Source organism: Dendropsophus ebraccatus, chromosome 1, assembly GCF_027789765.1.
Source record: "Dendropsophus ebraccatus isolate aDenEbr1 chromosome 1, aDenEbr1.pat, whole genome shotgun sequence".
In the NCBI taxonomy this organism is placed as follows: Eukaryota; Metazoa; Chordata; class Amphibia; order Anura; family Hylidae; genus Dendropsophus; species Dendropsophus ebraccatus.
Window position 1 is genome coordinate 93,039,790 of NC_091454.1, and position 25,423 is coordinate 93,065,212.

Below are 25,423 nucleotides of genomic sequence, written 5' to 3' on the forward strand. Positions count from 1 at the left end.
AGATATAAGTCATTTATTTTAATTTAGGTGTGTGACGCTTTTATCCAGGGTTTAATACTGTATTTTGAAAATTATAAAGTTTCAAACCTCAGGTCCTCCAGAGGATAAGACACTTGTCCCATTTTTTTCAAGTGGTCTTAACTTTTGACAAGTCCAATTTGTTTGAAGGGCCTCTGGGCAATTAATCTGTTGCCCTGTTGGGACCCCTAGCAATCATCTTATAATCTTTGGGGAAACCCATCTGTAAGGGAATTATTTACGCCAACACTCCCTATACAAAATCACATTATCCTTTCCCTCCCCTTCTTGTGAGTATCGGTCCTGAAATAAACTGAATACCACACTCCTGAGTCCTGACATTTAATCCTTATCTCTCATCTACTTGTTATCATTACAGATAAGCGAATCGTAGATTTAACCCCTTAAGGACCGGGCCTAAAATGGCCTTAAGGACCGGAGCAAATTTTATGAATATGACCTGTGTCACTTTATTCATTAATAACTTCGGGATGCTTTTACCTATCCGCCTGATTCTGAGATTGTTTTCTCGTGACATATTGTACTTCACATTTCTTGTAAATTGGAGTCAATACTTATAACGAATCTTTAACCAAAATAACGTGAAAAATTGTAAAAAAATGCATTTTTCCAACTTTAAACCTTTTCTGCTTATACAGAAAATGGTTATGCCACATAAATTATATATTAAATAGCATTAGCAACATGTCTACTTTATGTTGGCAGCATTTATTAAACTATATTTCATTTTTTTTAGACAATAGAAAGCGTAAAACATTAGCAGCAAATTTCCAAATTTTCTGTAAAATTTCAAAATCAGATATTTTTAGGGACCTGTGTATTTGAGGGGCCTGTATGTTAGAAAGCCCCACAAAGCACCCCATTTCAGAAACTGCACCCCCCAAACTCTGCAAAAGCAGATCCAGAAAGTTTTTAACCCTTTAGGGGAGTCACAGAAATAAAAGCTAAGTGTGTAAGAAATTTGAACATTTTAATTTTCTGTGCAGAGATTTTATTGTAATCCAATATTTTTCATAATTATAAACTTATTACCAGAGAAATGCACCCCAATATTTATTGCCCCGTTTCTGCAGTTTATAGAAATACCCCATATGTGACCCTATTACGCTATTTGACGCAACCACAAGCCTCAGATATAAGGGAGCGCCTAGTGCATTTCAATGGCTCCGTTATATTTGGTCATTTCTGACTGTATCACTTCAGCTTGGCAGAGGCTCTGGGGTGCCAAAACCTAACAAACACCCCTAAAGGGACACCATTCAGAAAACTACACCCCTCAAGGAATGTAACAAGGGGTGCGGTGAGCATCTGGACCCCACAGGTGCTTCACAGATTTTCCCAACAATATGGCGTGAAAAAAGACAAAAGTATTTTTTACACTAAAACGTTGTTCTAGACTTCAATTTTTCATTTTCACAAAGGGATAAAAGGAAAAAAAAAAACACAAAACATGTAGCGCAGTTTCTCCCGAGTACGGAAATACCCCACATGTGGACATAAAGTGCCAAGCGGGCGCAGGACGAGCCTCCAAAGGGAAGGAGCGCCAATTGGCTTTTGGAAGCTGGATTTCACTGGAATGGATTTCAAGGGCCACGTAGCATTTACAGAGCCCTCGTGCTGCCAAAACACTGGAAACCCCCCACAAGTGACCCCATTCTGGAAACTACACCCCTCAAGGAATCTAACAAGGGGTGCAGTGAGCATATGGACCCAACTGGTGACGGGCACAAATGTGGAACAATGTGACGTGAAAGTGAAAAATTTCATTTTTTCACTTTCACGGCAAAAATGTGCCTGTCATCAAGGGGTCCATATCCTCACTGCACCGCTTGTTAGATTCCCTGAGAGGTGCAGTTTCCAGAATGGGGTCACTTGTGGGGGGTTTCCACTGTCTTGGCAGCACAAGGGCTCTATAAATGCGACATGGCGTTCATCATCCATTCTAGCCAAATCCAACCTCCAAAATCCAAATGGCGCTCCTTCCCTTTGGAGGCTTGCCCTGCGCCCACATGGCGCTTTATGTCCACATGTGGGGTATTTACGGACTCGGGGGAAATTGCTCTAAACATTTTGTGTGTTTTTTTCTCTTTTAACCCCTTGTGAAAATAATAAATTCAAGGCTAGACCAACATTATAGTGTAAAAAATGTAATATTTCATTTTCACGCCACATTGTTCCATATTTGTGCCCGTCACCAGTGGGGTCCATATGCTCACTACACCCCTTGTTACATTCCTGAGGGGTGTAGTTTCCATAATGGGGTCACTTGTGGGGGGTTTCAACTGTCTTGGCAACACAGGGGCCTTTTAAATGCAACATGGCCCCTCGAAATTCATTCCAGCCAAATCCAGCCTCAAAAAACCAAATGGCGCTCCTTCCCTTTGGAGGCTTACCCTGCACCCGCATGGCGCTTTATGTACACATTTGGGGTATTTTCGTACTCAGGGGAAATTGCTCTACAAATTTTGTGTTTTTTTTATTTTTTAGCCCCTTGTGAAAATGAAAAAATCAAGACAAGATTAATGATTTAGAGTAAAAATTTAAAACAAATTACACCAAATGTTGGTCTAGCCTTGATTTTTTTCCATTTCCACAAGGGGTTAAAAAAGAAAATAAACGCAAAGCGTGTAGGGTAATTTCCCCTGAGTACGAAAATACCCCACATGTGGACATAATGTGCCATATGGGCACAGGGCAAGCCACCAAAGGGACAGAGCGCCATTTAGAGGCTGGAATGGAGGATGGAGGCCATGTCGCAATTACAAAGCTCCTGTGCTGCCAGGACAGTAGAAACCCCCCACAAGTGACCCCATTCTGGAAACTACACCCCATAAGGAATCTAACAAGGGGTGCAGTGAGCATATGGACCCCACTGGTAACAGGCACATATGTAGAACATGTGCCGTGAAAATAAAAAATACAATTTTTTTCATTTTCACGTCCCAAATGTGGCCGTCACCAGGGGGCCATATCCACGCTGCCCCCCTTCTTAGATTCCTTATGGGGTGTAGTTTCCAGAATGGGGTCACTTGTCGGGGGTTTCTACTGTCCTGACCGCACAGAGGCTCTGTAATTGCATCATGGCATCCTCTAATGGGAATGGCGGCCATACCTATTTAGCTGGGGAAAAAGGGACAATTCTAATTTATTTGGAGGTATTAGGCCAATTATTAGTTTATAAGGTTGAAAATGACAGGTGTCCATCAAACTCAACCTGTGTTGATCCAGAGGAAGGCAAAAAACCCTCGTAAGGCAGACGACAGTAGCCTCATCACAGGGAAAAAATTCCTTCCCGACTCCATAATGGCGATCAGAATAATCCCTGGATCAACGTGACCCCTGAAATAGGAATAAGGGACAGAATTTAGATAATGTAGAACCCCAGTGACGTGTGGTACGCCTTGAAGCGATCCAGTATGCAGAGGCCGGGGGGATCAGGACAGGCGTCACACTGGAAAATGGCGTCCTTCCTGATCTCCCTGTTACGCCACACTCTGCACTTCTTCTGGGGTCTCCTGTTTTCCAGTGTGGGGGACGTCACCTGGAAAATGTTGTCCTGGTGCGATACGGGGTCCCTCACATCCAGAAGCGCTGGGTCCGCTCCATGGCTGCTAAATATTAGGGCTCTATTACTACTTCTGATATGTTCGGATCGTGCCGCAAGCTACAGGGCAGCGAGGGACTGGAAGAGGGGGTGCTGGTATAAAAGTTATCCCCGTACAGGTGGTAACCTTTATCCAGCAGTGGGAAGATCAGTACCCAAACGATCTCCCCACTAACTCCGAGGATGGGGGGGGGGCATCTGGGGGCTGGATTTGGGTGTCCCTTCCTTCATACACTCTAAGTGCACGTGCACACTGCGGAATGGCGAAGGATAACCCTTTGTGCATTACGCAGCTGGCACCCACCGGCGGACTGATGCGGGTGCGCGTCTCCGTCCGTGTCATAGACTCCATTCTATGCACGGGCGGATTCCGCTCTCCGTCAAATGTGTTCATTCTTTGGACGGACGATGGAATCCGCCCAAGCATAACATGGAGTCTATGACACTGGTTGAGACGCGCGCCTGCATCAGTCCGCCGGCGGGTGCCAGCTGCGGAATGCACAAAGGGTTATTCTTCGCCATTCCGCAGTGTGCACGTACCCTAAATCTGTAAGTGTACCCTGAGGTACTCTGACAGAGTTTGTAGAATTTCACGCCATACCGTGATCTCTTATTGGGACGGTACTGGCGGAAAAGACGTGTCTGGGGGGCAGCGTACGCTACGCTACCCCCAGATACGTCATTGGATGATGAGGATGAGGATGAATGGAGGAACGAAGGACCCCCCATTCATCCTCACTGGCTGTTTCGGTGTCGGAGGCAATAATAGCGTATGCGTCCGACACCGAAAACACCCTGGGGGTCATCTTTATACGGGGACTAGTATATGGGGTATGTAGTGGTGTAGTGTCAAACTTTATTCCGTGTAGTGTAATGGTGTTTTTTACATGTTTTTTTAACATTAAGTATAAAAAAAAAAAATACGCCAAGAAAGGAGTTGCTGATAAATGGCGCACTTATGTGCGGCACTTATAAGCAGACCGTGGCTGTAGGATATAGGAAAAAAACACTCTACGCCAAAAAGGAGGAGTTGCTGATCAGCGGCGCACTTACGTGCGATGCTGATCAGCACTCAGCGGCGATAGGGTGAGGAAAATAGAAAAAAATTGGGAAAAAAAAAAATCTTTCTTCAACCCTATAGCTACTGATATGTGTATTATATACACTTATCAGCCGCTAGGGGGCAGTAGAACGCCAATTCCGGAAAAAGCCGAAGTTTGACGACGCTGGAGCCGATGATTACCGATGGGGACCGCCGGAAAAAGACGAAGACGCCGACGAAGGCGATGACGCGTTCGGAACCCGGAAGTCGCGTTCGGAACCCGGAAGACGCGATCGGGACGCTGGATCCGGTGAGTATGGGTCAATACCTGCTCTGGGCACCTCAGATACCTAGCTGAGGTGTCCACAGCAGGTATTTAACCCTTTCATGGGGTACTTATATCGCCGCGATCGGGACGTGGCACCGTGGCCACCGTTACTTTTAACAGTAATGGCGGTCGGTGTCGTCCTCGGACAGAACTGACCGCCATTGCTTTCCGGGCCATCGGGTCACCGGTGACCCGGAAAGCTGCAGACCGCCGCCATATGCTGATCTGAATTGATCAGCCAATAGCGGCGATCGTCAGCACGGGAGGGGTTAATCACCCCCCGTGCCGACAAGCAGGGATGGCCTGCTATACATGCAGCGATCGGGGAAACCGCGGGCGTAAATGTACGCCCGTTTGCGTTAAGGCACGGGTTTTGGGGGCGTACACTTACGCCCGCGGTCGTTAAGGGGTTAAACGAAGGCAGAGCGATTCAATTAATCTGCGCTCCTCTCATTAAGAAGCCGGACTGTCAGCGCTGCTCCGCCTCCTGCCACTCCTCCCAGAATGGCGGGAAAAGCTGGATACAATCTTGGGAAACTTCTCCCAGTTTCCCAGGATTGGATCCAGCTTTTTCCCAGCACCTGGTGTGGAGCGGCATGGAGCAGAGCAGCGCTGACAATCTGGTGGCTTGATGAGCGGAGGGCAGATCAAACAAAGCATTTCACTTTGTTTAAATCGCTCATCTCTAGTTATCATCATCACTCAGATGCATCGGCCTGACACTTGGGCTCTTATTACTGGTGATTCTTCTCTTGCTGGGGTCTCATATACATTATACTGTAAGTCAGAAAGCAAACGAATAGCCAGCACTCCACAAACACTTGTTCACACTGTGCAGTTTTCAAACTGCAGTGCTTACATACAGACAAAAATAGAAAAATGCTGCAGCAACCTTCAAGTGTCAGGACTCACCATATATACTCTCTCCAGCATACATACGATTAAAAACATTTAAAAAAAATTAAAATGAAGTTCATAGCAAACTATTTGATCAAATAGAATTACTAACTCACCACGTTAAGGTGAACCCCAGAGAGCTGGTCCCTATACTAGCAAATGGCATCTCTCAGGCTATAAGTTTACAAAACTGGACATACAGGAAAGAGAGTTGAGTTGGATCCTGTATGCCCAGTTTTGTAGACTTATAGTTCTTGCATGAATCCCCAGACCATGAAAAATTGATATCTCAGTCAAGTGTTTCTTCCATCCTCTAATAATTGCACCCACAGTTGTTAACTTCTCACAAAGCTGCTTGTCTATTATTCTGTAGCCCATCCCAGCCTGTCTACAGTTTTGTCCCTTGTGTCCATAGACAGCTCTTTGGTCTTTGTCATGGTCGAGAGGTTGGAGTTTGATTGAGTGTGTTGAGTTTTCTTTATAGCAAGCTCAAACAGGTGCAAATTAAAGTTAATGAGTGCAGAGTAGGAGGACTTCTTGAAGAAAAACTAACAGGTCTGTGAGAGCTAGTAACCTTGCTGGTTGGTAGGTCATCAAATACTTATTTAATGCAATAAAATGCAAATTAATTATTTATAAATCATATAATTTGATTTTCAGGATTTTTTTGAGAGATCCTGTCTCTAACGGTGGATGTTTACCTACAATAAAAATGATTGACCTCTCCATTCTTTTTAAGTGAGAAAATTTGCAAAATTTGCAACGCATCAAATACTTATTTTCCTCACTGTGTATGACCGGTTCAAACTGCGTGAGACACTGGGCGTTTGTGACCTTGCCGTGTCACAGAATGGCCGGTGTAAGGCTGGATGACCTTCATTTGTACTGAATTGGGATGCAGGCACATTTGTGTGCACCTGCATCCTAATTGACCATAGCCGATAATGGAGAGTGCAGCCGGAGCTGCACTCTCCATCGTGTCAGCTATCAGTGTTGTGCGGCCGCTATTCAATGAATAGCAGCCACACAAAACTGACATATGTATTTTTTCCTGCGGACGCGAGGAATCTCAGCCAGAGTGTATACTATGTACATACACTCCGTCCTGGATTCCCTCTGACTTCAGTACAAGGTAACTTTTGTATTAATCACGGATATTGTTGCAAATTGTTAGAAGTTATGTTATGTGAACAGAGCCTATATATGTAGAGATAAACAGTATTTAATAATTACATCATGTCCTCACTTTAGTTCTGCAAAGTGTTACTCGTTTAACTATTTATTCTTGTTGTATTTTCCAGCTGAAGAGTTTTATACAACTTCATAAAGTTGGATCAGCAGTGGCTCCTCTGTCTCGAGCCCTTGAAACTGTAGATGCAAACGTACGATGGCAACTCCTCTACAGGGAAGAGCTCTTTCAGTGGTTAAGGAAAACACTGAAACAATAAACTTTTAAACCTCTAAGTACTTATCCAGACTCTCCAACAGAGTACTATTTCTTGGAAAAGACCAGAATGCATGCTGTAAAATTTATTGGAAACAGCAAAATGGGGCACAATGTGACCTACTATATTTTTGCACTTGGCTCTTTTTCAAACCAGAAGAAACTTTTTCAAGTAAACTGACTATAAAAGAATATAGTACATCATCCTGGCTTCCTAGGAAAACATTACATACATACGCATGTTGATGTTACTCTTTTCAACCTATATTTTGTGCATGGTTGTGTAGTCTGCCTGTGTACTCCAGCATGCTTACCTTTACTGTTCAGTTTTGTATTTGAACTGCCGTTACATCAAGAGGGGCATTATGCAAAAGCACAATTACTATATATATATATATATATATATATATATATATATATATATATATATATATAAGACAATCAGTGTAATCAAGAACTTAGAATAAAGGATAAATATCCTATGACAACTAGCACTGCAAATATGCAGAACCTCATTGTACGTGTATACAGATTGTCTAGCAGTGATTGATATTTCTATTAAAAACTACAAAATATTTTGAGAGCTAAACAATGTAATATATACATACATAATAAATGATTTATATTGCTTTTCTAATATGCCTTTGTCAGTGCTTTAAGTTAATGAAAAAGGTAAAATTAATGTGAATGTCGGCTTTGAACTTAAATGAATTATTAGAAGCAAATAGTGTGTCACACTAGTAATGTACTGTATCCAGGGGTTAACATCTGGTCACAACAAAAGAAATTGAAACTTGCATAGAAAGATTTGCACTGTTTCAACCCCCTCTTGGTTTTGGTTAAATAAATACTGACCAAAATAGTATGTCCTTTTACACAGGCCAATGTATGTTCAATAACGAGCGCAGGTGGATCAGCAATTGCAGCAAATGTTTAATGGCCTGTGATTGAGCAATTTGGCCAAATTGCATGCATGGGCACTAGATAACTAGTGTGACCCCTTAACCCCTTAGTGTCCTATGACGTGCCTGGTACGTTATGGCGCCAATTGGTTCAGAGGGGATCGCTCCATGACCCTGCTCTGATTGGTGCAGCTCCCAACTTCTATTAGCAGCTGGGAACTTCCACCATTAGCCGACACGAGGGCTAATTGGGCATTTAAATGCAGCCGTCCCAGCCAGTGATTGGCTGAGCGGCTTGTCACTTCAGAGACTGCTCTGAAGCTCCACTGGTGGCTGGGGGGGCGTGGAGAAGACAGGAAGACATCAGGGAATGGGAGAGGCATTGTATGAACTTTATCATTTTTATTACAGATTCATCAGGAGTCAGGACTAAAAGACACGAAAAGCCAATGATTATGCAGATTATTGCTCCATGTAGTAGGGCCCTTATGAATGGAGACTGATTGTATATAGCCTCTGTAACCACCCATGTAGCCACCCATGTAGCCACCCATTTTTTTTTGTTTATACACATTGTTTTATGATGTAAAGTAAATGCCACTGAATCTTTAAAGGGGTTATCCAGCTCTACAAAAACATGGCCACTTTTCCCCCTCTCTTGCCTCCAGACTGGGTGGGGTTTCAAACTGAGTTCCATTGAAGTAAATGGAGCTTAATTGCAAACTACACCTGACCTGGAGACAAGAGAGGGGGAAAAGTGGCCATGTTTTTGTAGCGCTGGATTACCCCTTTAATAGGTATCAAAACCCATTTTCTCTTAAATGAATGTGATTCTAGGAATATAAATGGAAATGTGGGATAATTTATTTTAGAGGTCTTATCAAACTACATAACAAATAACTTCATAACATTTACAAGATTGTGCCTCTCTTCTTATTAAAGAGGTTGCCTGGCCAGGACTTCTTTGTGCTTTGGCCAGGAGGAGAGCAAAAAAATAATAACTAATAGAATAATAAAATACACTTACCTCCTATACTGCCGCCTGTACTAGGCCACTCCAGTTGTGAAGTAACAGGCTCTCTCAGCCAATCAATCAGTGGCTGTAGTGGTGTCCCGAATGAGACACTAATTAGCTGCTATATAAATCCCCAAACTGGCCATACAACAGGTACCGAAGTGGCATAGTACGTAGTAGAGGCAATTGTTATAACTTCAGACTTTATTGAAGCATCATGGAGACAAATGCAGTGAAGGGAAAACAACAATCCAGTATGTCCCAGTGACTGCTGTTTTGGGTGTGGTCATGCCTCTTCCGACTAGCCTCAAGAAATGCAACTATGTGCAGAACGCCTGTCACTGGGAAACACTGAATTGTTGTCTTCCCTTCACTGCATTTGTTTCCATGATGCTTTAAAGGGGTTGTCCGGCGATAAAAAATTATTCACAGAATAACACACATTACAAAGTTATACAACTTTGTAATGTATGTTATGTCTGTGAATGGCCCCCTTCCCCGTGTCCCACCACCCCCACCCGTGTACCTGGAAGTGTGGTGCGCTATACATTACCTGTCACGTGCCGACCACGGTCTCCGATCCTCAGCAGTGACGTCTTCTTCGGGAGGCTAGCGGATCTTCCCGAGTGCCGGCCGCCCTCTGTAGCGTCATCCGAAGCTCAGCCGCGATTGGCTGAGCATAACTGTGCTCAGCCAATCGCGGCTGAGCAGCTGATGACGTGACCGCGTCATCAGCCACGATTGGCTGAGCACAGTTATGCTCAGCCAATCGCGGCTGAGCTTCGGATGACGCTGCAGAGGGTGGCCGGCACTCGGGAAGATCCGCCGGCCTCCCGAAGAAGACGTCACTGCTGACGATCGGAGACCGTGGACGACACGAGATGCGGTGAGTATAATGCACCACACTTCCGGGTCTAGCGTGGGTGGGGGGAAACACGGGGAAGGGGGCCATTCACAGACATAACATACATTACAAAGTTGTATAACTTTGTAATGTGTGTTATTCTGTGAATAATTTTTTATCGCCGGACAACCCCTTTAATACAGTCTAAAGTTAAACAAGTGAGTGAATTTCACATTAACTAACTTCTATTTGGAGTGAATTTTTACCTGATTGTTGTTGGAACTGCTGTGTATCATGCTGTGAATACAATATTTCCATAAGGGCAACATTGTCCTGACAAGATTGGTCACAGTGAAAGAGTAGTGCAAGCTTTGCTTTCTATTGTTGAGTGATTCTGGAACAAGCATTTGACCATTTGTCAGCTGATAGCTGTCCCTTTCACACAGACTGATAATCATTAATGAGTGTTCCTTGAAAAGCTCATTTGACCAATATCTGGCAAGTGTATAAGCACCTTAAAGCACAGCAAAAGCAAACAAAGTAACTGGCTATAGGTTTTCCAGGAATTGTTTAATCTTGCAGGCGCCAGATGGGTGCAATTGCCACAGCAAGGGCATATGTTTGGTGGTGGCCATCTATAAATTTCACTAAATCCTCCTATTCAGCAGGTCCTCTAACTAATTAGGTACAGTAAATAGGTGCCCTTTACAAAATATGTAGATTCCACCACCTAAATAAAGAAAGGGAAAAAAAGCAGCCTTCAGTGTTCAGTTAAAAGGTCATTGGCTTAAATAATGTGTATTAAAGGTAACACTCATTCAGGAAATGAATTATACTCTTCAGCTCTAGTGATCACCAGTAGTTGCCCCCCTCCCCTTCTCCCAGTGCAGTAGGCAGTGGTGCCCCAGGCTAGTGCATACCTATTGTCCCAACCTTTATCTGGGTCACCCTCAGGATTGGGGCTCTGTCCAATTACAGATGTAGCCAGGGTTAACATGATCCCTGACGCAACATTGTGATCATGTTAACCCTGGCTACATCTGTATGTAGTTGGCTTTCATTGACACTGACCACTTATTTTGAAATACATTAAGCCAAGCAGAATTTTTTGAAATTTACATGAACTGAGTTAAAGTGACACTGTCACCCCCTTTTTGCGTTTTGACTGCTCTCCACAGGTGTAAAGGGTAACAGCTTTCATTACATTTTATATCACACCTCATGGTGCTTCTTCTGGAAAAAAGTCCTTTTTATCATCTGTGGATTGGTATACGTGGGCGGGGCCTCACAGCGTATGTGCCACATCGCTCTGCCCCTAGCGCCACTTAACCCGGCCCCCATCCATAATGTCATCATCTCGTAGGCCCCGCCCCCTCTTCGGCCATTGGAAGAGCCAGCCTAAAGCTCTAGGCCTAGCTCTTATGCGACAATGACGTCATGGATGGGGGTGGGGCTAAGTGGCGCTAGGGGCAGAGCGATGTGGCACATAGACCGTGAGGTCCCGCCCACATATACCAATATACAGGTGATAAAAATGACTTTTTACCAGAACAAGCACCATGAGGTGTGATATAAAATAAGTAATGAAAGCTATAACATTTACCCTTTACACCTGTGGAGAGCAGTCAAAATGCAAATAGGGGGTGACAGTGTCGCTTTAAGTAAGTCAATGAAGCATCCTCCATGTGCTGTTTTAGAGAGTTAATGTCTCATTCTGAAGCATTAAAGACAGCAGAACATTAGTTTAAAATCCTTGGCTATAAGGTAATGATTAGAAATCACTTATGAAAACTGGGCACTTAAATCTCGCCTCCTGGAAATAGCCATAGGGCTGCCTGGAAAACATGGATACAATCATAGGCGACCTGATTATTTCTCCCCAATGAACCATAATTCTGATTCTAGAACAGCAGTAACTCTGTCCCAGTGTGGAGGGTGCATGACCTTTGTATGTAGCCAGTGCATAAATAGTTACCTGGCAGCCCTAACTCATGTAAGACCTTCTCTCCCCTCACATAGGCTGAGCAGCCTCCTAGCAGGGTTGGCATTGGGGGCAAACTAGGCTACTGCCCAGGGCCCCCAGCCTTAAGGGGGCCCTCTGCAGCTTCCATGATGTTTGTAGGTCTAGGACTGGATTGTATGAGCATATGCCTGCAGGAGGAGAGAGACCTTGGCTGCAACTGCTTGCCAAAGATCAGGGACTCTATTGCCTTGCCCTTTCAATCTATATACAATCTGCGCAGACACTGAGCAGTAGGAATACATATAATCTTGCATCTACTCAGTGCCTGTGCTGTAGTGTGTATTACTGCTACAAAGCAGTTTTAGTGCCTGTACGAATTGTACATAGATCAGACAGGCAAAGCAATAGACTCAGAGGTGTAACTAGAAATGGCTGGGCCCCATAGCAAACATTTTACTGCGCCCCTCCCCCCCCCCCCCCTTCCCGAATGACCACTAGTGTATTCATAACTGCATACTTACATAATCGCTCATAAGGAGTGCTTGCAGTTAAAGTGACATTAGCAGAACCTGGGGGCCTGCTTGGCCATCTGGTGCTGCAAATGATGACAGCTCAGGGGGTCCACTGTATTGCAAAAGCAGGCCACAGAGCCCCGGAGGAAGTGGGCCCCATAGTAGCCGCTATGGCTGCTATAGTGGTAGTTACACCCCTGAATAGACTGCTAATAACAATCACACTGACAGTTTCCTAGGTCCCCTGTCACACTGGCTGCAAGCTGCTCCTTTATATCATGCTGTGCAGTGTCCCCCAAGGTAAGTAGCTTCCAGTGCTGCTACAAGATGAAATGAAGTGCAAAGCCTTCCTAACTATGAAGGGGACAGTGGATCAGGTAATGACCTGCTGCACTGTCTGTAGCAGCCACCTCGTCCCTTATATCAGTCCTGCAGTGACTATCTATCTATCTATCTATCTATCTATCTGTGATCACACAAACCAAAAATTATCAGTAAATGCTGTTCATGAAGATACTTAAATTGTCACTGTCGTTTAATTAATTAGTTAGTTAGTTAGTACAGGCGATTTTAAGAAACTCTGTAATTGAGTTTATTAGCCGAAAAATGCATTTTTATCATGAAAAAGCAGTTTTAAGCTCTTCCGCCTGTCTTCATGGTTGTCTATGGAGAGGGGAGGGGTGGAGGGAGTTGAGACACCAAAACAGGACAACAAAGAGTTAATTTACAGCTACATGACCGGGCTATCTCCTCTGAAGTAAGCACTGACCTCTTTGCATTCTGAATACTGGCTTTTACACAGCTCCCACTGTGGAATCCTTTGTTCTCTGCTCTCTACTGGCGACTAATCTCCTCCTCCCCCCTCCATAGATTGCACAGGGCTCAACTGATGTAAATTAGTCGAGATTTCCTGATAATGAGCAGTGAATGAGAGAGATGGTGGTGGTGGTGGTGGTGGGGGGGGGACCTGGGTAAAGTCTTTTTGAATGCAGATAATGGCATATTTGCCTAATAAACCCAATTACAAAGTTTCTTACAATCGCGTATACCTGTGATTTCTGCAAAAAAAATAAAATAAAAAATAAAACGACAGTGACACTTTAAACAAATCTGTTACAATAGTATGTCGGCTATACAACACAGCTGGCTTACATAAGTGATATCATTACTTTGCTGTTAATATATGGCCACCCCTCCATGTTACTAGCATGAAATGCGCACCATCTGTCTTGTTCTGCTGCCTGTCTCTTTTCACTTGACTGTATTTGGAATCCCACCCACCTGTGGCCATTTATGGTTACCTTATAGTGAGCCTATGCTTTGGGCAGTGGACCGGTATAGGAGTGATAATGGAATTATGTCATGATGCAGCAGTTTTGTGCACTTTGTTCAGTAACAGTATGGAGGTGATAGTTAATCACTGTATGGCAGTAACATTTGCTCTTGGTATTGTGATCATTTTTAATAACTATGTACAGTATATAAAAATTTGTATATAGGAAATATGCCATTTGTTTAGTGGCTGAGGAGTGTGAACGTGTTGCTGGTGTTTCAGCATTTGGGGCCCCACTTTTCATTTTGTCCAGGGCCACACTTTGCCTAAATCCATTCTATGCCTTAAGATCTCAGCTAGGATTCAAGTATTAACCAAATCTGCAATATAAAGTGATCGTTGGTCAGTTTATGACAAAAACCATAACAACTACATGCTAATGTTACGATGATCCAGGATCGCAGTGTTGTAAAGCAGTGCTAACCATTAAGTCCTTGTGCTTATTTGTTCCCATTTGCTGTTGCTAAGCTTCTGTACTTTCAAATATATTGTATATTTGTTTTCTAATAAGTCAAGCAGTTCAAGCACACATTATTTAAGGCCTTAGTTGCTAAAGTTAAAAATCATTACCAAATAGTGAAACAACAAATAGTGCAGAAATGTGATGAGCTTGCCGACTTGCAGACTGACTCGAGGGGCTTTCTTGTCTATATTAAATTGTGCATGCCATTTATTAGTTAAACATAGTGTTTATCAATTAAAGCATAATGAGCAGTTAGGGCATGCACTAGCAATTTTAAGGATGGTAGTGTGTTCTTTGTGTTTTCACAGGCAATATAACAACAGTGTAGCCTGAGGGTGAAAGCTGTTAAATCTATTGAATCTAGTCAAAATTGTTTGGTATGCAAAACAAAGTGCTAAAGAATTCAAGAAAATCAACCTAATTATTTTTTTATGATGATTAAGTGCATTGAACTTCAAATTAAAAGGGGGGAAACAGAGTGGCATTTCTAAGAGCAAAACAAATTCTTTTCTTCAACCCACTACGCTGGTGAGACTCTGATGATGAATTCCTCCTATAGTTTATTTTTTATCAACATTATCAATTTTATTATCATATTACATTTTGGAGCAGTTCTTCTGAAGTCATTGTAGAGCAATTACAGTGATTAATTCATGTTTTTCTTATCGAAGTCAGATGCAATCTTACTAAATACCAACAGTGATTCAGACTATGACTACTAAGTAGCAGCATTTTATCTCTGGTATTTGAAGTATATACAGTATGCTGAGTCATTAGATTCTTATGTAGAGGTGTAATCTGAATCCAGGCCCCCTAGGACACGAAGGGGACAGTGCTGGTCATCTATATGGCACAGGGCCAAAGCACCAAAGCACTTTTATGGCAAATTATTGTAAATGTGCCAATTTGCATCTATTTTATTACATCCAATTCTGTATTAACTTAATACATAGAAGGCCACTGTTGAACAAAATAGCCACCCTGTCATACAATGTGCTAGCTTTCTGCTCCTATGGATCTTTCATAAACATGCATAGAGGCATGTCAGAAATATGATAAAATATGGTAAAATAAACAGTACATTTGTAAGAGCAGAGAGAACCAACCATTAACATTTACTGACAAGTGATAAGACTACACTAACACATAGCTGGTACCAACTCATCACATCATTCAAACTCCCTAACTAATGATTGTAAAAGAATAATATGCATCCTGTTGATAGCACGGTTTGCTCACACAGGAGCTTATTTTCAGAAATTTAGGCTTGATTAAGGCCGTTATTTAATGTATATGTTGAAAAAAGCTTATGACATGTAGGTTAGCTCGAGGCTTTGATAAATGTCTAACAGGAGCATCCATTACCCATAGACTCCCCTTAGTCATGATATATCTTAAACAGATAACATCAAAAGCTATTAGGCATCCATATAAAGCATCTGTCACCAATATCCTATAATGGTGCTCAATCAACATCATGAAACGTTATCTCTGCTAAATATAAGCTTGTGGTGCTAAATATCATGCGGTATATGATTTTTTTTTATTGTGACTAATGGACCCCTATGGACATGTTTGGCATACACATCTAGAAATACTGTTTTGTTTTGTTTGTTTTTTTTGCCTTTAAATATAAACATAAAAAAGTAAATGCAATGGATGGTCCAAGCATGAGGAGGTGGATCCCCTGGATCACTGAGGAGTGGCATTCCTGGCATTCTTTCCCAGAGAAGTGGAGTCTAAAGAGCTCCCAGTCTTCACTAGCTCCTGCCACAAGGCCGGTTGGACTTCACTGCAGAACTGCCACCCTCAGAGAAGGTACTCGGTGACCACCAACTAAAGAACTGAAGGAGCTTGAGTCCGGGACTAGATGCTCTTCCTCTTCCTGGTAGACATGCAGGATGCAGCATTAGGACATAGTTCAGACTAGAGCTGATCTGAAACTAGGAATGGATTAAGATCCAAAAAGCTAGAAGATCTCTAGGAAGTGGCTGAGGTGGACACTATATATACCCTCACACTTTGGGCTGAGCTTATGAATACAGATGGGCAGGTCAGGGGCGTAGCTAGGGGTTCAGCCTAGGGGGGGGGCAAGTAATTCTAAGTGGGCCCCCAACCGACGTTACCCATAGAAAACCTCAAGGCTTTCTGAATAAAGGGTATATTCTTCTACATTAATTATAGTGAATAAGGATAAAAAGCAGTGTTAGAGGCTACTACATTTCATATATAGAACCACAAAAAAATTAAAGGGCTTATCTAAGATTAGAAAAATATAGCTGCCTTCTTTCAGAAACAGCGCCACTTTTGTCCTCAGTTTGAGTGTGGTATTGCAACTTAGTTCCACTAAAGTGAATGAAGCCAAGTTGTAATACCACACACAACCTAAGGGCAATTTATTATTTATATTAATTTATTCTGGAGTACCCTTTTAACCAGATTATCTGTGCCTACAAAAAATAGTGTTATAAGTAATAAGTTTTTAGACGTTAAAAGGGGTTGTGAACATGTACAGTATGTACAATCCAAAATATGTGATGAGCTGCTAGATATCTACTTCCTATCTCTCTATCTCTCTATCTACCGCCATAGCTGATAAGTACTGGAAGTAATTAACAAATGTATATAAGTTTCTGAAACCAGTTGATTTAGAAAAAGAATTGCTAGGGTACCCCTTTAATTAAGGTGTATAGATACCTGCAATTGCAACTACCATATGGCAACTACTATATGGCTCCTGCTGGGTCACTGCTGTATACATATATATACCAGCTCAGACCAAAAGTTGCCAGAGGACAAGCAGGTTGAGAGAAAGCGAGATTATAACAGTACAGTGCAACCCAGAGAAGGTAGGGGGTAATGGACACAGTCTCATGTCATTATAGTAAATTTACTTTGCCTCTAACCAACTAAAGCTATGTTCACACAACGTAAGTAAATTATTAATCACGGCCGTTGTTGCCGATTTGCAACAAGGCCATGATTAATCCTTTAACTACATTGTGCTGCACCTGAGGGAATCCTGGCCGGAGTGTATACACATAGTATACACTCTGGTCAGGATCCCTAGCGGCGCCACAGTTTTCTGTGGCCGCTATTCATTGAATAGTGGCTGCAGAGAACTTGTCGGTGCACACAATTTTGTGAAGCGGGAAATTCGGATGCGAGCATGCATGGATGTGCAGCAGTGAAGATCATCTGGCTGATACTGCAGTACCGGCCGGGATGATCTTCTCTGAGACCGTCTGGGTCAGAGAACGACCAGTGTCTTACAAAGTGGGAACATGACCTAAGAATGAATGTAGAGAATTGTAACACCATGTTAGGATGTTGTAAACATATTCACTTTGTCAGTGATATATTTTATTGGCAATTAGTGATCCACTTACTTAACAAATACCTTGGTATATTTATGGCAAGGTTCAGGTGTGTTCCCACTCATGGACATACAGTTGTGTCCGTGGATGAAATGGTACACAGAAGCTGTTCCCACGTCATCTGCATAGGGGCCCGATTGTCATCAATAGCAGGCACTTGGATCCCAGTACTTACCTAACAGATCCTGCCGATGCGATTGCAGCATATATACGGAGAAGTGAAGAATTTTTCCTCTGTTTACCATCTGGGTTGTGCGAAGAAAACAGAGTTCTTATGGTAGCGGTGCCAACTGGAGGCTTTTCTTAATTGAGCAGTTACCAAAATTGCTACTGGTATTAGGGTTGATGAAACACTTAAAAGGTAACACATTGCGACGTGCCTTACAACGGCCACATCTTAAAGTGCCATTTACCGTTTGGTCTAACCATGTACCAATTGGAGGTGGTGTGTGTGTAATGGCTATATACGTGAAAATCTCCGACATTCCAACCCCTTCCATACGCAATACTGGGGGTATCGGGGATAATTTCTGACACCAGATGATCTGTTTTCAGTATGACACCTGTTGGTTAGACCCACTTCTGGTCCATGTCTCCTCATGAGCTAAGGAGAAATCCAATGTCTCCTTTAAAATTGTGTGGATAACCTCTGTTTTTAAATCAGGCTTACAATTCTTTGGCTTCTTTATGAAAATATTTAGATTTTTTTTACGGGAAATGCTTATAAAGTGCTTTTTTCCTGCACTTACTACTGCATCCAGGCTTTACTTCCTGGATAAAATGGTGATTTCACAACCCGATTACCAAAGCTTTGCGGGCTGTGGCTACTGGAGAGGATGATGGCAGGGGGACACTGAGGGACACAGGGCACTGGAGGGACACTGAGCATCTCTCTGTCATCCTCCTCTCCAGCAGCCACAGTCCGCACAGCTCCGGGAGTCGGTTGTAACATCACCATTTTATCCATGAAGTGAAGCCTTGATGCAGTAGTTAGTACAGGAAGCACTTTATAAGCATTTCCCATAATAAGGATACTTCAATGCAATGCAATACTTTAATAAATTTTTGCCAGACTTCTCCTTTAAGAATAGCACACCACAAAAGGAAAGGGTGATGACTATGCCACTGTTACTGTACATCTCTTTTGTTCCTGACCAAATGATGATAACATAATCAATGTAATCATACACTGGTGATTACCCGCATCATGGTCGGTAAAGAAAAACTGCTTCAGCCCAGAAGCAAGCTGGCATTTGTGTATACACAAGGGCTGCCCATGGCTGTACCCCTGAGCTGGTAAAAGAACTTGCCATCCTATACAAAGTTTTTTTCTTTCTTTTCTATTTTTACCATCCTATAAAAAGTCATTGTGTGTGAGCACAAAACAGAAAATACATAGGACAAAATCATTGTGTCTGTCAAACCTACTCATGTGCAGGATGGAGCTAAATAAAGGTTCAACATTAATCCTCCAGAAAAACCACTCAGGCTCATTTGTGAAACCCTCTAGACTGGTCTAAAGATCAGTGGTATCGCAAGAGTACAATGGGAGTGTTAGTACCAATAGATTTAGGACCCGGTCCAAGCATATTCCAACATTTTGGGTCAGGTTCTTTGTTCCCGATAGAATGGGGCAACACTTAAGGGTATAATTTCCTTTGTGGACCCATAAAAGGTTTCCTCTTGTGGATGGGTAGGGTAGAGAAAATTATATTCTGATTTAGCAGTAACCTTAGGGCTGTAAAACAGTCAGAAAAAAGGAAGTGCCGTCTTTCCATGATAACAAAATAATAATAATAATAATAATAATAATAATAATAATATATTGCAAACTTGCTTTATATAACATCTACTGTTGATTTATATTTAGAAATTTATAATGACAGTGACACTAAATCCTTAGGTGTATATGTAAAGTGAGAAAATGTAGGATATTAATTCTCTTACCATATAAAGAGGTAATGGTAAGCATGGCAGAAGAAGCATAAGTGGGTCAAGACATTTTTAACATTTAAACAGAAGTTGTACACATCATTATAGTGGGTCAATGTTACCAGACATAGGTCCATACATTTGTGATAGAGAGAAGGCAATATTGGTCATGCTGAGGAAGAAAATACCAAACAACTATAAACATATAGCAGAAAATAGGGGTCATTAAATGAAGAGTTTCCACTCTGACCTGCTTACAGATATACCTAATTATACGTCATTAAGTGGGTAAAGCAATGTACCACCACGTTTCCTTAGCTTTATGGCCAATTTTAGTGTGATTGGTTCCCTTTAAGGAATGAGGACTTACTGCAAAGTGAGGAGCTTTAGATATCTGGGCTTCAAACTCTGCATAGATAAGATATAGATGAAAGAAGCCATTACTGTCTAGTTCAGTAAGGAAAGAAAAGGAACAACTCCAGAGAAGACTTCAACTATGAGTCACTTATATCATTTTATTAAAGTAAATATTAGGCTGGGCTGGCATCCCCTCTTAGGGCTCTATTCCACCGGCCGATCAATATGTAAACGAGCGCCAATCTTCTAGATCGGCGCTCATTTACTGGGCCTATTCCATGGCCCGATAATCGTTTAGCGAGGGCTGCAGGGACATTGAAACTGATGTCCTTGCAGCTCTTGCAACATACATTACCTAGCAGGGTATCTCCTCCGCTCCGTCTTTATCCTGGTCCCGCACGCAGCATCAACTACGGGGCGGCCTGACTGAGCTGTCAGACCGCTCAGCCAATCACTGGCCCCGGCGGTCCAGGCCTGTGATTGACTGAGCGGTCTGACAGCTCAGTCAAGCGGCACCAAAGCTGCTGCTGTGCGTGGGACCGGGATGAAGATGGAGCGGAGGAGAAGCACTGCTAGGTAATATATGCTGCTTGAATCATCGGTTGCCCCCAGCTTCGCATTGCTATTCCACGCTGATTTTAGGTTTGGGCCTAATTGAATGATCAGCCGATGACATAATCATCCGCTGATTGTTTTCTCTATTCCACCGAGCGATAATCGGCCGAATCGGGCTGATTCGGTGGATTATCACTTCGTGGAATAGGCCCCCTAGACTCCTTTAGAAACTCAGCCCTGCCTCCTTGACATTTGGCTGAGAGAATTTTAGGTTTCAGGAAAGGTACAAGTTACAGTTTACTTTTCTAACCTATCCAATGTTGTCTACAGCTCTTAGCAGCAAGTACAACTGACAGATTCCCTTAACCCCTTAAGGATGGAGCTCAAAATGGCCTTAAGGACCGGACTAAATTTCAGGAATATGACCTGTGTCACTTTATCCATTAATAACTTCGGGATGCTTTTACCTATCCGGCTGATTCTAAGATTGTTTTCTCGTGACATGGTATACTTTATATTTTTGGTAAATTTGAGTCGATACTTGTAGCCTATCTTTATGAAAAAAAATAAAAAATAATGTGAAAAATTGTGAAAAATTGCATTTTTCTAACTTTGAAATTTTCTGCTTGCAAGGAAAAGGGTTATGCCACATAAATTAGATATGCAATAGCATTAGCATTATGTCTACTTTATGTTGGCAGAATTTATTAAACTTGCCTTAAATTTTTTAAGACAATAGAAAGCTTTAAACTTAAGCAGCATTTTTCCAAATTTTTGGAAGAATTTCAAAATCTGATTTTGCACGAGACCAGTTCACATTTGAAGTGGATTTGAGGGGACTTTATGTTATGAAGCCCCACAAAGCACCCCATTTCAGAAACTGCACCCCCCAAACTGTTCCAAATTAATTCTAGAAAGTTTTTTTAACCCTTTAGGTGAGTCACAGAAATAAAAGCTAAGTGTGTAAGAAAATTGAAAATTTAAATTTTCTTTTCAGAAATTATATTGTGATACAATATCTTTCATAATAGAAAACCTATTTCCAGAGAAATGCACCACAATTTTTATTGCCCCATTTCCGCAGTGTATAGAAATATATGATATGTGACCCTATTGCGCTATTTAACGTAATCACAATCCTCAGATTCAAAGGAGTGCCTAGGGAATTTTGAAGACTTTATTACAATTGGCCAATTTTCAAAGTACTACTTCTGGTTGGCAGAGGCTCTGGGGTGCCAAAACCTAAAAACACCCCGAAAGTGACCCCATTATGGAAACTACACCCCTCGAGGAATATAACAAGGGGTAGTGGGCATATGGACCCCACTGGTGACAAACACAAATGTGGAACAATGTGCTGTGAACATGAAAAATTAAATTTTTTACACTAAAACGTTAGTGTAACTTTGAATTTTTCATGTTCACAAGGGGTTAAAAGAAAAAATGAATGCCTAATCATGTAGAGCAATTTCCCCCTATTATAGGAGTACCAGACATGTGGACACAAAGTGCAAAGCGGGGGCACTGAAATCCTCCAAAGGTAAGGAGCGCAATTTGGATTTTGGAAGCTGGATTTGGCCAGAATGAAGGACGAAGGCCATGTCGGGTTCGCAGAGCCCCCGTGCTGCCAAAACATTGGAAACCCCCCACAAGTGACCCCATTATGGAAACTACACCCCTCATGGAATGTAGCAAGGGGTATAGTGGGCATATGGACCCCACTGGTGATAGGCACAATGTGCCGTGAAAATGAAAAATTTAATTTTTTTTACACTAAAACTTGGTCCAGCATTAAATGTTTGAGGTTCACAAGGGGTTAAAAGAAAAAAAAACCATAAGACTTGTCAAGCTATTTCCTCCGAGTACAAAATTACCCCATATGGGGATATATTGTGCCATGACGGCGCAGGACAGTCCTCCAAAAGAAAGGTGCGCCATTTGGCTTTTGGAAGCTGGATTTTGCCAGAAAGGAGGACGGAGGTCATGTTGGGTTTATAAAGCCTCCGTGCTACCAAAACAATAGAAACCCCCACAAGTGACTCCATTATTGAAACTACACCTCTCAAGGAATGTAACTAGGAGTATAGTGAGCATATGGACCCCACTGGTGACGGGCACAAATGTGGAACAATAAGACGTAAAAATTAAAAATTTAATTTTTTTACACTAAAACGTTGGCGTAACTTTACATTTTTCATGTTCACAAGGGGTTAAAAGAAAAAATAAACCACTAATCATGTAGACCAATTTCCCCCGATTACAGGAGTACCCCACATGTGGACACAAAGTGCAAAGCGGGTGCACGGAAAGCCTCCAAAGGGAAGGAGTGCAATTTGGATTTTGGAAGCTGGATTTGGCCAAAATAGAGGACGAAGGCCATGTCGGGTTTGCAGACCCCCCGTGCTGCCAAAACATTGGAAACCCCCCACAAGTGACCCCATTATGGAAACTACATCCCTCAAGGAATGTAACAAGGGGTATAGTGGGCATATGGACCCCACTCGTGACAGGCACAATGTGCCGTGAAAATGAAAAATTTAATTTTTTTTACACTAAAACTTGGTCTAGCCTTAAATTTGTCAGGTTCACGAGGGGTTAAAAGAAAAACATAAAACTTGTAGAGCAATTTCCCCCGAGTACAAAATTACCCCACAAAGGGGCATATTGTGCCATGACTGCGCAGGACACGCCTCCAAAAGGAAGGTGCGCCATTTGTCTTTTGGAAGCTGGATTTTGCCAGAAAGGAGGACGAAGGTCATGTTGGGTTTACAAAGCCTCCGTGCTGCCAAAACAGTGGAAACCCCCAACAAGTGACCCCATTATGGAAACTACACCCCTCAAGGAATCTAACAAGGGGTATAGTGGGCATATGGACCCCATTGGTGACAGACACAAATGTGGAACAATGTGATGTGAAAAATGTAATTTTTTACACTAAAATGTTGGTGTAACTTTAAATTTTTCAAGTTCACAAGGGGTTAAAAGAAAAAATAAACCCCTAATCATGTAGAGCAATTTCCCCTGATTACAGGGGTACCCCACATGTGGAGACAAAGTGCAAAGCCGCTGCACGGAAATCCTCCAAAGGGAAGGAGCGCAATTTGGATTTTGGAAGCTGAATATTTTTTTCACAAACACCAGATCCGCAGGGGATTTCACGCTGAGGATCAAGTGTCAATTTATCCCTAAGAGAATACATACACACAGTAGGAATGACATCCCGCTACGTGTATGTAAGTTAACCCCCCGCTGTCCGGAAGCATACATCACCTCCTCCCCACTCCGGCTTGCTTAGGGGTTCCCGGCGTCTGCTCAACCCGCGCAGCCAATCAGTGTGCTGCCCCGCCGCAGCCACTGATTGGCTGAGCGGGATGTCCTGCAAACCGGAGTGGGGAGGAGGTGATGTATGCTTCCGGCTAGCAGGGGGTTAACTTACATACACGTAGCGGGATGTCATTCCTGCTGCGTGTTTGTATTCTCATAGGGATAAAGAGAGGGTGGAGAGAGGGTGGAGAGAGGGTGGAAGCAGGAGGAGGGAGGGAGGGTGGCAGCAGCAGGACGAGGGAGGGTGGGACAGAGGGTGGCAACAGGACGAGGGAGAGTGGTACAGAGGGTGGCAGCAGGACGAGGGAGGGTGGCAGCAGCAGTGGGAGGGAGGGTGGTACAGAGGGTGGCAGAAGCAGGACGATGGAGACTGGCAGCAGCAGGGGAAGGGAGGGTGGGACAGAGGGAGGGTGGCAGGAGCAGGACGAGGGATGGTGGCAGCAGCAGGGGGAGGCAGGGTGGGACAGAGGGTGGCAGCAGGATGAGGGAGGGTAGCAGCAGGACGAGGAAGGAAGGGTGTCAGCAGGATGAGGAAGGGAGGGTGGCATCAGGACGAGGGAGGGTGGCAGCAGCAGGGGGAGGGAGGGAGTTTGGCAGCAGCAGGGGGAGGGAGGGAGGGTGGCAGCAGCTGTGGGAGGGAGTGTGGGACAGAGGGTGGCAGCAGGACGAGGGAGGGAGGGTGGCATCAGGACGAGGGAGGGAGGATGGCATCAGGATGAGGGAGGGTGGCATCAGGACGGAGGGAGGGTGGATGGCGGCACAAGAACGAGGGAGGGAGGATGGCGGCAGCAGGAAGAGTGGGACAGAGGGTGTCAGGGAGAGGGAGGAGGCGGCGGGAGCATGGAGGAGGCGGCGGAATGGATCTGGGAGCAGGCCGGCACTTGGGGGAGGAGGCAGCAGCTGCAGCGTCAGTATCTTATTGCCCCCAAAAGTTATAAAAATCCTCAATATACACTTATTACAAGAAATGCGTGTAAAGTACTTTTTTCCCTGCACTTACTACTGCATCAAGGCTTCACTTCCTGGATAAAATGGTGATGTCATGACCCGACTCCCAGAGCTATGCGGGCTGTGGTTACTGGAGAGTATGATGGCAGAGGGATGCTCAGTGTCCCTCCAGTGCCCTGTGTCCCTCAGTGTCCCCCTGCCATCATCCTCTCCAGCACCCACAGCCCGCAAAGCTTTGGGAGTCGGGTCGTGACATCACCATGTACTACAGGAAGTGAAGCCCTGATGCAGTAGTAAGTGCAGGGAAAAAAAGCACTTTTAAGTGTATATTGGTGATTTGTATAACTTTAGGGGGGGCAATACAATACTTTATTAAATATTTTCGCCAGACTTCTCCTTTAAAGACATTAGAAATAACTCACTAGTATGATCTAAATTTATATTTATGTTATGTAAGACTAGTTCCCAAGTACATATCATGAATCTGTAGATTTGTAAAATCAATTTTAGGCTTATTGCACATGGCCAGATTATAGCTGAATAC

General features: G+C 43.2%; 1 protein-coding gene across 1 annotated transcript in view; it reads left to right on the forward strand.

Moving 5' to 3' along the window:
- Nucleotides 1–7,725, forward strand: part of TRHDE (thyrotropin releasing hormone degrading enzyme) — a 469,889-nt gene extending 462,164 nt beyond the window's left edge. The window contains exon 18 of the mRNA XM_069957471.1: nt 7,212–7,725. Coding sequence (XP_069813572.1) covers nt 7,212–7,358 — 147 coding nt within the window. The 3' untranslated portion in view covers nt 7,359–7,725. The remainder of the gene's footprint in view (nt 1–7,211) is intronic.
- Nucleotides 7,726–25,423: the final 17,698 nt, after the last annotated feature.